The 13337-nt window shown below is 42.0% G+C and overlaps 1 protein-coding gene across 4 annotated transcripts; it reads left to right on the top strand.

The window, feature by feature from the left end:
- The first annotated feature begins 243 nt into the window (after positions 1–243).
- On the top strand, positions 244–12476 carry LOC308116273 (erythroferrone). Of its 4 annotated transcripts, none has more exons than XM_080474363.1 (9): positions 244–883; positions 3444–3560; positions 3914–3949; positions 5360–5474; positions 8146–8273; positions 8530–8641; positions 9345–9426; positions 10188–10266; positions 10368–12464. In XM_080474363.1, the coding sequence occupies exons 1-9, from the start codon at positions 686–688 to the stop codon at positions 10464–10466; spliced, it is 966 nt and encodes a 321-aa protein (XP_080330489.1). In that variant the 5' UTR covers positions 244–685; the 3' UTR covers positions 10467–12464. The 4 variants fall into 4 exon arrangements, with proteins under 4 accessions (XP_080330489.1, XP_080330488.1, XP_080330491.1 ...); XM_080474362.1 differs by having other exon boundaries at positions 3423–3560; XM_080474365.1 differs by lacking the exon at positions 3914–3949 and having other exon boundaries at positions 10368–12476.
- Positions 12477–13337: the final 861 nt, after the last annotated feature.

Here is a 13337-nt window from a genome sequence, read left to right as displayed (position 1 = left end):
AGACAAAAACAAAGTCTGGAGGCAAAGAAAGACTATCGATGGGAGACGAGATCTAAAAGAGTAAGAGGGAGACAGACGGACGCTGGTGAGACACTGAGGGAAAGACTGCAGACAGATGGAGTGACAGCCGCAGATGGATGGAAAGATAGGGAGAGGGAAGGAGGTGTGGGAGGAGCTGGTGGAGCAGAGGAGGAGTCGGAGCAGGGGGGCTGCAGATAAAAAGCAGGCGGAGCAGAGACGAGCAGAGCAGAGTGAGGAGGATCAGGGAGAAGAAAGCTCGCTGGAGGAGTCGCTGTTCGCTGTCGCTCATCTGCAGCCACAGCGAGGGAGGAAAATTGGCAGGAGCTGGAGAGCTGGAAAAAAGTAGTACTTGGAGGAGGAGGAGGTGTAGGAGGAGGAGGAGGAGGCAGACAACCACCCACCGGGGAAAAGTTTCCTCACGAGCTGACTGGGAGCCTCCACATTATTTATGTGACAGAAGCCCAACTTTGACTCAGTGGAAGATGAAGTGAAGGGAGACGGTGAGCAGACCGAAGAGCCTCAGAGAGTCAGAACCCAGCATACGCCAGGAAGATATCATCTGATCCAGAGGAGCTGACCCACAGAGGTGCATCATGGGAACAGCCTAGGGTCTGCAAGGACCTGAAAGTCTCCATCCTCTGGTTCCACCTCCACCACAGCCAGCATGCCGGCCCGGTTATCCTCGAGATGGAGCCCTCCCAGCGGGACGGGGGGGCTGCTGCTGCTCCCCGCTCTGTTGGGACTAATGATGATGATGATGATGATGGTGGTGGTGGTGGATGCAGCGAATGTTGATGATGTGGACAGTGAGGAGAGTCATGAGATGATGGACGAGGATGAGTCCATCAGCACAGAGATTCTGGTGAGAATGACCAAGACTCACAATTTGTTCATGATTTTTTTAAACTCTTGTCATATAGCATAAAGAATATCCGTCCTTCTACCTAAAGAGTAAGTACTTGCAGATTTCATCTTCCAACAGCCAGTTATTATTGTTGATTTAAGAAAGAGAAGTGTGTTCATCCTTTGGCTTATTGACTAAGCGGAACATCCGGAGTCAACACATTTTAATTATTTAGTTAAAGTTTATTCTGTCGAGCCCACGTCGAGTTTTCCTCTTTTAGTGTAAATTAAATAATCATATGGGACTTTTTGTGTATGGTTGAGAAGAGGGGAAATTCTCATTATGAGCGTAGATTTACCGCCAGTAGACGAGAAGGCAGAAAGAAATGGATATACATGAGCACAGTGATGGAGCTCAGGCCTTGTTTACCAAACCACGTTTCAAGTGAAAACGTATTGTTTTTGTGAAATTTTGAAAACGATGTAGTCTGCATGCCAGGCCACGAGTTGGCGCTGTTGTTTGTTTTTGTAATGAAACGACACACACATGCAGGCAGAGAACAATATGCAATAAAGCGTAACAATGGGAGTACACAGATGTTTGTTTTGTCGCTCTGCATAAAATACACTGATATTTAATGGAATAAAATCAGTTTAAAATGTGTAAATAGTAAAAAGACACGAGCCAGTAAGTAAATTTTTGTTAAAACTTTGTGAAAATACTGGTTAAAATAGATTTAAAACGGTCTACAACAGAGTAAAAAGCATATTTTTAGATAAAAGGCATACAATTTATATGTAGAGTTTAAAAGTAAAGTTTTGTATGGTTTAATATGTTTTTTCAGAAGGTTTATGTTCCTAAAAACATATTCACGGATATGACGTTTGGTTGGTTTGAAGCTTGCGCCTGAACAGTTATGCACTATAACTGTTTTAAGGTCTGAATGTCACTCATGTGTTTTCTGTGTCACCATTGGACCTAAATACCTAACAGCCAATCGAAGCATTTCACCATGCTAAGGGCCGGGACTAGTGACGCAGTGTGCAGGGTGGAAAGAAAAAGCACTCACTGTCGGTTGCAGTAAGGAACCGTGTGGAGAGACATTGAGTTAATATGAACAATGTAGTCGGATTGCAATTCCTGTTGACTCTCAACTATAAAACTACCGATACGAAAAGTCCCAGGAGAATATGGACTGGGAGTCATGACATTTTGGGGGACGACCATTATCATTGTCTATCTACTCACACATATGCAAAAGAACTATTTAGTTTGGCCGTGGTGCGCATGCGCAGTAGCTGCATTTCAAATAAGTTGCGTTTTTCCCCTTTACATGGAGACGGAGGTGGAGCTTTTTTGATAAGTTGCATTTTTATTGGCTCTGAGCACCGTCGTAGTGTAAACAGACACCAAAAACACAGCAAGAGTTTTCCATTTTCACTTGAAAATGTCGCGTAAACGCAGCCTCGGTATAAAGGACGGCCACTGCATGACAAATAAACAACTTATGTAGTTGCTCACACAATCGCTTTGTGTTGCTGGATGATGGCAATGCGCCACGGATGCACCCAACCACACCCCAGTGTCGGCCCAACATGCCCATAAGTGCAGCGATTAGTGCAATTACTTTAAATTTGCAGTGGCAGTGGAGGAGATAATGACAACTGTGTTGACGTAAAACTTGCAAAAACAGTCTGCATGTTTAAACACTTTCCAGCAGGGGGAGGACTGAGTCCAGACGCTTTATGCCGGATTTCTATTTCTGGTTTTAAAAAAGTGTTGTTGTTGTTGTTGAAAATGAAAATCAGTTCAGCTTCATCTCATTAGTAGATATTCGCCGGAACATCAAGGCTAAGTTGAAGAACTTCACATTCTTTGTTTCCACCGCAGCGTTTAAAGTTTAAATAATCTCTTCCTGATACTCTTAATACCTCATTCTAATGCTGCATAGAATCTCCACTTTGTTTCCACCCTGTAAAACTTCCCATACAGCTTTATCCAATATGTAAAGAAGAACGTGTAAACTCATCTCGCTGCGAGAGAGAGTACTTTCCATTACCTAATTTCTGTCTTAACTCCTTAAACCTTTAGGGCCACTAAAGCTGACATTCACAAACATCAACGTTGGGTGTGAGTTTTGAAGGACTTTACAGAAGAGCAGAGTCTCCGCTTATTCTCATGCATCAAGGTACGAGACGCATCAAAGCAATTCCATCGGGCCAATCGGACTTGGACTTCATGACATTAGACTCATAATCCGTCTCCTTTCCTAGGCTGGTTACAGCATTAACTGTAGTAGAGCGAAACTTCCTCCAAGACATACGACCAATAGTGTCCGAAAAAGCGCTTGTAGGACTGTCAAACCAAGGCAGTGTTTGTGTGTTTATCTGTAGAAGAAGAATAACAACCCATCCAGCGCTTTCAGTTTTTAACTGAATCTTCGGCACAGCCACTATTTCTACACGCAGCTGAAAAGACACATCTCATATATCAGTGGATCTGAGAACTACATCTCCAATTGTTTCCGAGCTGCACAACCTGATTGAATAACAGTCAGGCGTCGTGTGTCTTCCCGCAGGACCCGCCGTCCTCCGACCTTTCCAGAGTGTCTCCTCTCAGCTCCTGGCTCATCTTCAGGAGAAACTCCAACAAAGGGGACAACCGCAGAAGCAAAGGGACCCGCAGAAGCTCCAAGGTCAGACACACCTCCACCTTGACAATGTAAAAAAAAAACTGCACCCAGGGACACTACCTTAAGTTTGTGTCACTCCGCCATCCGCTGGAGTCTGTCATAAGAGATGTCTTATTCAGTTGTACAATGCCAAGATGGCGCAGTGAGTCACTGTATTCTTTAAAAGGTGTTTGGTTCTTGACTGCAGCTCTTGGCTGCGAGAAACAAATAAAACTATCAAAACTCTGCAAGACATGTTGAACGTTAACGGCAGCATTACTGACATTTTGGTAGATCGTACCTTCAGTATTAGTCCCAGACCTGGGTAATTAGACATCTGGCTCAGACCATCATACAAACATATTGTGTCTCTGCAGTTTCATTCAGAAAACCCCGACTGGAATGTAACAAAGGTGAGCGAGCCGATCACTTCTATCTGCAAACATTGTGTATTTTGACTTGACGTTATGTGGAGCAGACACCTGAAAATGGAACGACTTGTGTTGCACAAAATATACATGTTTGGGACACCTTTGTAGAGGGTGATGCAACTTTTTCCTTTCATATTTGGCTGCTGTTGTGAGAAATTGGATCGTCCATCCATCCATCCATCCATCCATCCATCCATCCATCCATCCATCCATCCATCCATCCATCCATCCATCCATCCATTGAATATTTGTGCGGTTGTTTGTGGTAAAAGCTTAATTTCTGCATGGTTCCAATCATTTCAATAATTTAATTGTCAAAACATCAAATTTGGTCAAATAATGAAGACAAGTGAATCAGCTGGGAACTATGCTTTCTCTCAGATTGCTGAATCTCACAAAAACTTGTGGTTGAAGTAATGTCAGTGTCCTTTTGCTTTCTCCATGTCATAATAATAATAATAATATACATTTTATTTGAAGGCTCCTTTCAGGTCACCTTACAGAGTATAGAGCAGAAAAGATCAAGACATAAATCGATCAAAATCATAAAGAAAACCAAGTAAAGCCAGTTTGAGCAGGTGATCACTAGACAACTTTCCAAAGAATACGTAATGTATTTCATGTAAGTCATTATAAACATTAACTTTTTCTGATTTGAATTAAACTGCAATAAAAAAAGCCATTATTACCTTTGCCTCGGGTGTGGGGGGCAGTGCTGAGCACTCTCTTAAAAAGTAAAGCTATAAGGTCAGAAAGTCAACATTATCGTTTACACAACATGTTCAAGTGAAAAGTGACTTTCATTGTGTTTTGGTTGTGTTTTGGTTGTCGGTTTACACAACAACGGAGGTTGGAGCCACTGAAAACACAACTTTTTGAAAACAAGAAATGCACCTATTGTGAAACAGCTGTAGTAAATAGTTAATAGCTCAACGATGCTGGCCTCCAGAGTATCATGGCTGCTGGTCCATAGGGACTCAGTAGTTGACAGTCACCGTATTAACAATCCAACTTGTCCATACCAGTGTCCGTGTACTCACCATTGTTAATGTTTATAGCGTATTGTTCTCTGTGCACATGTGTATGGTTTTATCACAAAAACAAACAACAGCACCTACTAGTGGCCCAACATGAAAACTACAATATTTTCAGTGTTTCTGCCATTTCCATGTAAATGGACATAAAAACGTTGCAAATAGAAACACTTTCTAAAGCAAAAATTCAAAAACAATGCGTTTTCTACTCAAATGTTGTATAAACACAATCTTGAGGGGGTTTTTCCCTGATGAAATTTTTTGAATCAGAACAAGTCGACCAGACGACCATAAACACAAAGATAAAACTCAGTCAGGGGTATAAGTAACTCTAAGCTGTTGTGTTGTACCTTTGCAGCATGGTCTGCCCGGTCCTCCAGGCCCCCCAGGCCCTCAGGGGCCCCCGGGTCCCCCTGCTCCCCTCCTGCCCCAACAACAGGGCCTGATCCAGGAGCTGCAGCTGAAGCTGAGAGGTGAGAACCCGTCGCTCTGAACCCGGCGTCCGACTGGGGGTGAAGGAGTCGAAGACACCCTGTCAGGGCTCATTAGACGGGAAAAAAAAAAAAAAAAAAGACCTGTTGACACGTTATAATAACAACAACAACATGTTGCGCTCCAGTCACTGACTGTTTTCACATCATCTGAGCAGCTTCACTTTTTCACTTTCACTCTGCATTTTCTCTACATAGCTTATATAAATTCTGTGTGTGTGTGTGTGTGTGTGTGTGTGTGTGTGTGTGTGTGTGTGTGTGTGTGTGTGTGTGTGTGTGTGTGTGTGTGTGTGTGTGTGTGTGTGTGTGTGTGTGTGTGTGTGTGTGTGTGTGTGTGTGTGTGTGTGTGTGTGTGTGTGTGTGTGTGTGCGCGTGTGTGTGTGTGTAGGCACGCTGTCTGAGTCCTTAATAGGGGTAATTTTGTGGAGCGTGGATGTGACTTGGCTCAGCTGCAGGATTCCTGACATTCCTGCTGACTGATGGTGTGTCTTTGTTACTTTCCGTGAATCTGTGTGTGTATGTGTGTGTGTGTGTGTGTATACGCGTGTATGTGTGTGTGTTATTCATGGATGTCGGTAGTTTTTCTTAACCACACTCCCTCCGTGTGTGTGTGTGTTTCTACCTTTCAGTGGTGTTTATATAATTATGACCTGGTATGTTATCTGATTGCGGCGGTCATCGAGTAATCATACCTGTCAAGCAGAAAGACATGAAGGGCCATTTTACAAGCTTGTTTTCAAAGCGTACGCCTTATTCTATCTCAGCAACAACAACAAAAAGATATCATAATGTTTTACAGTTGCTTATCAGCCACTGATGCATGAAAACCAGTGAAGGTGGAAAACAAGTTTCTGTATTTACGTCTGTATCGGCCTGAGGATGCGTTCACACTTGTTCATATGACAGGAAAGAAGAGATAATAGGTGCATTTATGAGAAGCTCTTTGACTGTGTATCGGTAGTGTGCGGGCTGCAGAGTGCTGTAATGGTTTAGCACTCGGTGTCCTTTCTGTGTGGAGTTTGCATGTTCTTCCTGTGTATGCATTAGCTTTCCTCCTGCGTGGCTCAGACTTGTCAGTATGTGTCAATGTGAGTGAGTGGTTGTTTTTACCCTGTAATGGACGATTAAACTGTATTTTAGTTTTTGTTGTTGTTGATAGAAGCACAAGCTAAAACAGTGAAAGCAGTTTTCACTGCATACCTCAAAGGAAATAGTGGAAATATTCCATTATTCATCCACACAGATAAAAGTATCACGGTCTTCGCAGCAGGACTAACTGCACACACGGCCCCCTGGTGGCAGGATAATGTACAAAGCAAAAAGTCTTGCAGAGCACAATAACTACTCAGTAAACCTCCAATATTAATTTCCAAGATTATGTTGTTGCTTTAATGTATTTTTTTTCAATCTCATCCAGTGACCTAAAAGGGCCTTTAAGTGGAAAAGTGTGATTTTTATTTATTGTAGGGCTGCTAATATTGACGCATCAATGCAGATTAATCCATCATCATGATTAATCCGGTAAAAACAATTTGGGGATACAATTAAACCATCAGCAGTACAGACTGAAGGTTCGTGTCCACAGGATCTGACAATTTCCCATTCAATGTCGATTAACAAGTTACATTTACTCATGTTACTGTAATTAAGTCGTTTTTTGTGTACTTGTACTTTTTCTAAGTCATTTGTAATTTCACTTTTACTTAAAAATGCCTTTTAAATATTTTTTTTTAGTTATTTTAAAAATAAATTCACATTTATTATCCATGGTGAGAAGACAAACAGAAACAAAACATTCAAATTACTTTTTCTGGGTGTTTTTATAGGGTTCACTTATGACTAATACTTCATTAATCCCAGGGGAAAACTCCTCTGTGAAACTATGACTCCAGTAAGAAACAGTTTTTATGGTTGTTCTCTGCTCACATAAACAAAACCTGAAAAAAGAAAAACAAGTGAAAGTAAGGCACACGCAGCTTTCAGAACATACATGATGGAAGACGGTGTTTTTCTTTGATGTCGACAATCAAAAGTCCAACATCGTGGAGAACCATGCATTTAAAAGTTGACTGGACTCAAAACATGCAACCATTTGAACTGTTAGGTTCATCGTAACTCGTTTTGTCATCATTTCCCACGTTTGTAATATTGAAGTCTTTCCACAACATCTTACTCTAATCCTTATAGAAGTTTGACCCATTACCTCTCAAAGCAATCTTTACAATAAAAGTGTTTGTGACACGTGGAAACCACAGCGTCTCTGTTTATGGATGATTGTGACTTGATTTGACTATTTCATGCATGTATTTCTATGGATGGCTAAGATTGCCACAGTAAAGGATTATATATATAGGACATAGATCTGGTAATGTTTTTATCATGTGGGTGGTGTGCGCACACGCACTCACAGTAGCTGAAGCCTCTTGCAGATGTTGACACTGGTTCAGACAGAAACGTGTCAAGATCCACACGGCTTCACAGCATTAACCAAAACTAGCCATTTTCTTCATGTTTCTCATCACAAATAGGCCACCGACCTACTTGTTGGTCACATCCCACCAGTTGAAAATCTCTGTTCTGTTGAAGCTGAACCTCCTCTCGGTCTTCATTACTGACTGCTTTCCTCTGCCTGCGCGCTGTTTCTCCCTCTCAGACATGGCAGGAAGCGCGTGCCTGCAGTGCGATCACCCCCCTCGTGTCTCCACCTCCTTCCTCAGCCGCCTTCTGCAGGCCGTCACAATCCCTCGCCGCAGTCTGCTGGAGCTGCAGCCGTTCAGCAAGGTGAGGAGGGGCGAGTGCAGCCCACACGAACGTGCCTTCTGCAGGTGGAAAAGGTGTTTTACGATTGGATTGTTGGTGAAAATAACCTCTTACACTTTGTTCAGTGCGATTACAATACTAATTCTGAGGTTAAAATGCTGAACTTGGACGATGAATTACACTTTTTTTTTGCACATTTCCTACATCCTTTCCTCTGAGCTTTTATTGTGTTTGTGAAGTCTGTCTTTCATGTGTTTGACCTTTGACCCCCCCGCAGCCCTCGGACTCTGAGCGGAGCCTCCAGAGGGGTCACAGCTTCAACAGCAGCACTGGCCGATACACAGCGCCGGTGTCTGGCTTCTACCAGCTGACCGCCAGCCTGCTGATAGGTCTGTCTGTTCAGTCTTAGTTGCTACAGTCCAGCTTTAATGGCACAACCACACACGACTCCTCTGGTCTATCGCCACAATAAATCCTCTCTGAGTAGAAACACACCGATTAGTTTGCCCTCTAACGCTTTACAGTTCACTCGTTGATATATTTGGTAATAAAGTACTCCAACACTCGGTTGTTGTTCAAGAATATTTCAAGATCTACTTTTCTTAAATCTTTCGTTCAATCTGGCCAGCTGGATGACATGGAAAATGTGACCCAAAGACATTAGTTGGAATTTGTCCCAGAAATTGAACAGCAGGTGAAAACCAAGCTTATAGTCAAGGGATCAGTAATGCATCAGTGAAATCTTGCAAACTTATTATTTATGAAACTTCATGAGCATCAAAGCCACACCGTGACATCTCTAATAGAGATTGTGGATAAGGTTCTTATATGATAACATTTTCATGATTTACTCATATTGTTTTGCACTAAAATTAGAGGAAAAACTTCAGAGCTGTTGATATATTGCTTATCATTCTAGCATTTTAATCTGTGACAGTTGTGTTAGGAAGTGAATGTGGTGTATTGGGCCAAATCAAAATTCACTGGATGACTCTCAACACTGAGAGAAACAACACAGATCCTCAAAAAGGCTGGAAAAGTTTCTGTAACTCACGTTAAAATGTATTGAGTTTTCTTGTGTTTGTGCGACAGAGTCTGGTGACAGAGTGCAGGTTCGGCTCAGAGACAGCGTGAGAGCAGCGATCTGCATCGAGTCGCTCTGTCAGAGTAATCTGTGAGTATCTACCTCTGTTTGGACGGGCTCACGGGTCACAGGTTGAGTCAGTCTGATTTAGATCTACTGACACTAACTCCAGGTAAACATTGGAGGGTTCCCAGCGTGCCTTCTTTCATTTCATAATGTTGTATTTTTGAGAAGAAATCAGTATATGAAAATAAAAGTATGGTTAGTGCAAAAGGTATGACAGTTACAGGCATTCTATAGAGACATAGCTACCATGTCTATCATACCTTTGATGGTCTATGGTTCCCACATGCTGTTAATGGCCTTATCTTCATGGGGTTTTCTTGTTGGGATTCCACCTTGTGGCCCGTCTCTGACATCCCACAATTTATGAAACTTAGCTTTGATAGTTTGATTTTGTGTGGAAAAACCAACTTAAACCTCTCCTGTCCTTTACAAAATGCTGTTCGAGCCATGATTTTCAGCTTCAGAAGCAAAAAACAAACAGAGGAAATCTGGAAATCTGGCAACCTATCACACAATCACAAGTTTCTTTCAAACGTGGCACTATTTTAAATGGAAATGAAGATTCATCTCCAAGAACCATTGTTGTAATAAAATGATTATTTACCAGAGACTTTACTTCCTCATCAGTTCTATCCGCATTAGAATGTTTACGTGCTGGGAATATTAGTAGGTCCAGGAAATAGTGTGTTTATTGAATTAATTTACTTTCTGTAACACATCTTATCTGCGTGCGTGTGTGCGTGTGTGCGTGTGTGCGTGTGTGTGTGTGTGTGTGTGTGTGTCAGATCTGTGGAGTCGGTTATGGGTGTGGCCGCTGCAGGTGGAACGTTCAGCATCTTACTGACAGGAACACTTTACCTGCAGGTAGGAGGAGAATAAAAAAACACAGAAGACATTTTACGTTCTTGCCTCAATTTTTCATTTTCTTTGCATTTCTTGTTGTTAAATGTTTGTGTGTTTTGTAGGTGGGGGAGTACGTGTCTGTGTTTGTGGATAATGCCACGGGCTCTGCCATCAGTGTGCTACCAGACTCTTTGTTCTCTGGAATACTTCTGGGAATCTGACCGCATCCTGTCCTGCTGGGATTTCTCTGGAGTCTGACAGCATCCCGTTTTCCTCCAACACCGAACAGCTACTCAAAATTACCACCTACTTAGAACTGAACTCTGTTGTTTACCAATGAGAATCTGAAAAAACAGCAGCCAGGATGAAGACGCACTCACACAGAGACCTGACAGACAGCATGGCCCATGGCCTGGGACTGAAGGAAGCCAGATCTGAGTTAATAAGAAGCACCGTGACATGTATAGACATTAAATTTACAGCATGAGCGCTGTCAATCCTCGTTGAAGTAGAAGGACAAACTATTCTCATCTGTGCAGATCTTTTCTATTTCATTTCTTTCCTCAACTTGTCTGCTATTGCTCCATTAAAAAGCTTCATTGTGTCCACTGTGTGAAACATAATTCCACATCTAAGATATTTTATTTTTTAAATTTACACACATTGTGATCAATGTTCTTTTCTTAGTTTGCACAAGACAACTTCATGTTTGGTTAATGGTACGGTGTGTAACATAAGTAATGCCACCTGTGGACACTGGGTGGCAGAAGTGAGTCACTGTTTCTGTGGTTTTACTTTGTTGCTCATTGACTTAATGCATCATCTTGTAGCACAAAATGGTATTACAAGTCTGATCAGACTGGATTGTTGGTTACCTTATTAGGGTCCGAGTCTGTGCAGAGCTGAGTGAAAACCCTATTGGAATGCAATATGTCCATCTCCTCTTTTGCTATAGTAACAACACATATTCTTGTGGCTGTAACTCCTGCCTGACATGAGAATATCTCCTGTTTAATTCTGGGAACAGAATCAATCCATCTGTGGATTTTTTTCCTCTTTTATCTCATAATCTAAAGACATTTGTGTTGGATGAGTTGGTAACCCGTTTCCTTGGCTGTGAATATGTGTGATACTATCTGCATTAGCTCTGTTAGCAACCTGTTGTGGGTGTATCATCCTCTTGCGTCTTGTGTCACCTGGGAATGGTTGCATTTCAATTTGCATACAGCAAGGTGTGAAGAAAGTCTGTCCTCTCTCTCCCTGGCTTGTTTCAGTTTTTAAAAAGTGTGTTGCTCCAACCAGCCAATCAAAAATCAAACCCTAGATAGTGTCATCGGGGGTTTAGCCAATCCCAATCAAGGTAGGCCCTCCCTTTGACTCCTCCCACAATTAAGCAGCTCTGCTCTGGCACATGGCACCAGGAGAGGAAGTACTTCCTCCTCTTCCCAAGATGGGCATGTGTGGGCGGAACCCGTCCAGCTCACACAGACACAGCAGATTCTGAATGCAGCTCCTATGATCCAATATTCAAATGGAGGAAAATCAAGGAAAAGCTGGATTTGCAGCCATAAACTTTTAAATACAATGTTTTGGGACCAAAGAGACCATGTAAAAGTGTTGAAAAGCTGCAGAATATGACCCCTTTAAGGGTCAATTAAATATGTCAAATTGTCTCCTAATGGTCCAAATCAAAGCAGCAATTCAGTTAAATCCAGTAATTTCAGTCATTCAATTCAAACTCCTTTTTACCAGGACGTTACCTCTGACGAATCCAGAGAACATTACTAGACAGTGACAGAGAGAAACAAACAAGTAAGACGGCAGGTTAACACAGACACTGCAGAACTAAGATCCTTCAAATGAAGGTACAGAGAGAAGAGAGAGCACAGCCTGCATATTATGGTGACAATTAAATGTATGGACAGTGAGAAAAGAAGAAAAGCTCATTGCGTCAAATCAGGTCTCCAAACAGTTAAAAACGACCACTTCCAGGGTCCCCTGAGCAAGTCTAAATGTTAAACTCACTGGAAAATGAGCAACAATGTTAGACTCTAACTAAAACTGGGAGTTCTGCATCCTATCCTACTTGTAGAAATTGTAGCAGCAGAACAAAAAGCCATCTATTGGGGTAATGTGGGACTATCAGCTCTCTGATGATACGTACGGAGTGCCTGCTGCTGATAATGTCCTTGAAAGAAATAAAATCTTCAGCATCTGCTAACATTTACGTGAATGCTGTGTGAGTGTGTGTAACAAGTATTCAAATTATGTGATTTAGCTATTTTCTTTGCTATACAGGGGCATGAATGTGAATTTTCCGTTTTTCAGAATTGTAAAATGACCTACAGCAGAACATCGTATGTGTAACAGTATTATGCGTGATGGTATTTCCTGGTAGTGTTATGTAGCGACAAGGGCTTGTAATACCATTTCTGGCCACTAGAAGCTGGATGACTTGCAGAAAACGACTCAACGCATTGGACATGGCTGGTTCTCCCAGTGAGCGACAAATTATCTCAGACGACCAATTGCGGGAAAGACGCCATGTACAACTTCTCAGGAAAATGTTTACAGAGCGGTATGCGGCGGTGAGGTTTTCGTGTTGGTGTTGTTGGGGTAAGGGGTGAGTCATGTGTTTTTCCAGTGGAGGAGGGGAGAAGTTAGGAGAACTGAATAATCTATGGTAGAAGTGAAGTGATGTGTCAGCTCTCTATAGTAAACAGCCCCGATCGGTTTGGTGCTCAGTTAAACATTCTCATGAAGTGAACCGTCAAGATAACGATGCAAAGTGTCTCCATTACAACTTTACGACAAACACACCAAGAAGTGCCATGTCAGAACCTTTCAGAGACACGGTCCTTGCAAGTAGTTCAGATCAGAAGTGGTGATTTGGACTCAGATTTACTTACTTTATCTTTCCACCATCAATTTCAATATTTCAGTGAAAACATAGCAGATCTTTGATCTTTAGAAGGAGAAACTCAAACCATTTTTTGCTTTTACACGTGATTGTTTGATGACTTTAGTTAAGACTTTAAATATACAAAGAGAAACATCTTGAAGTATTGGTTGAGTTGGGGGAAAATATCTGT

The sequence above is a fragment of the Lipophrys pholis genome (assembly GCF_963383615.2).
Source record: "Lipophrys pholis genome assembly, chromosome: 1".
Classification (NCBI taxonomy): Eukaryota; Metazoa; Chordata; class Actinopteri; order Blenniiformes; family Blenniidae; genus Lipophrys; species Lipophrys pholis.
This window is presented reverse-complemented; position numbering and strand designations above follow the sequence as displayed.

Excerpts from the sequence above, each read along its gene's own strand:
- LOC308116273 (XM_080474362.1), top strand. The coding sequence starts at position 686 with ATGCCGGCCCGGTTATCCTCGAGATGGAGCCCTCCCAGCGGGACGGGG. Across the intron at positions 3,950-5,359 it reads CCGACTGGAATGTAACAAAG|CATGGTCTGCCCGGTCCTCC; the intron begins GTGAGCGAGCCG and ends GTACCTTTGCAG. Across the intron at positions 9,427-10,187 it reads TCGCTCTGTCAGAGTAATCT|ATCTGTGGAGTCGGTTATGG; the intron begins GTGAGTATCTAC and ends TGTGTGTGTCAG.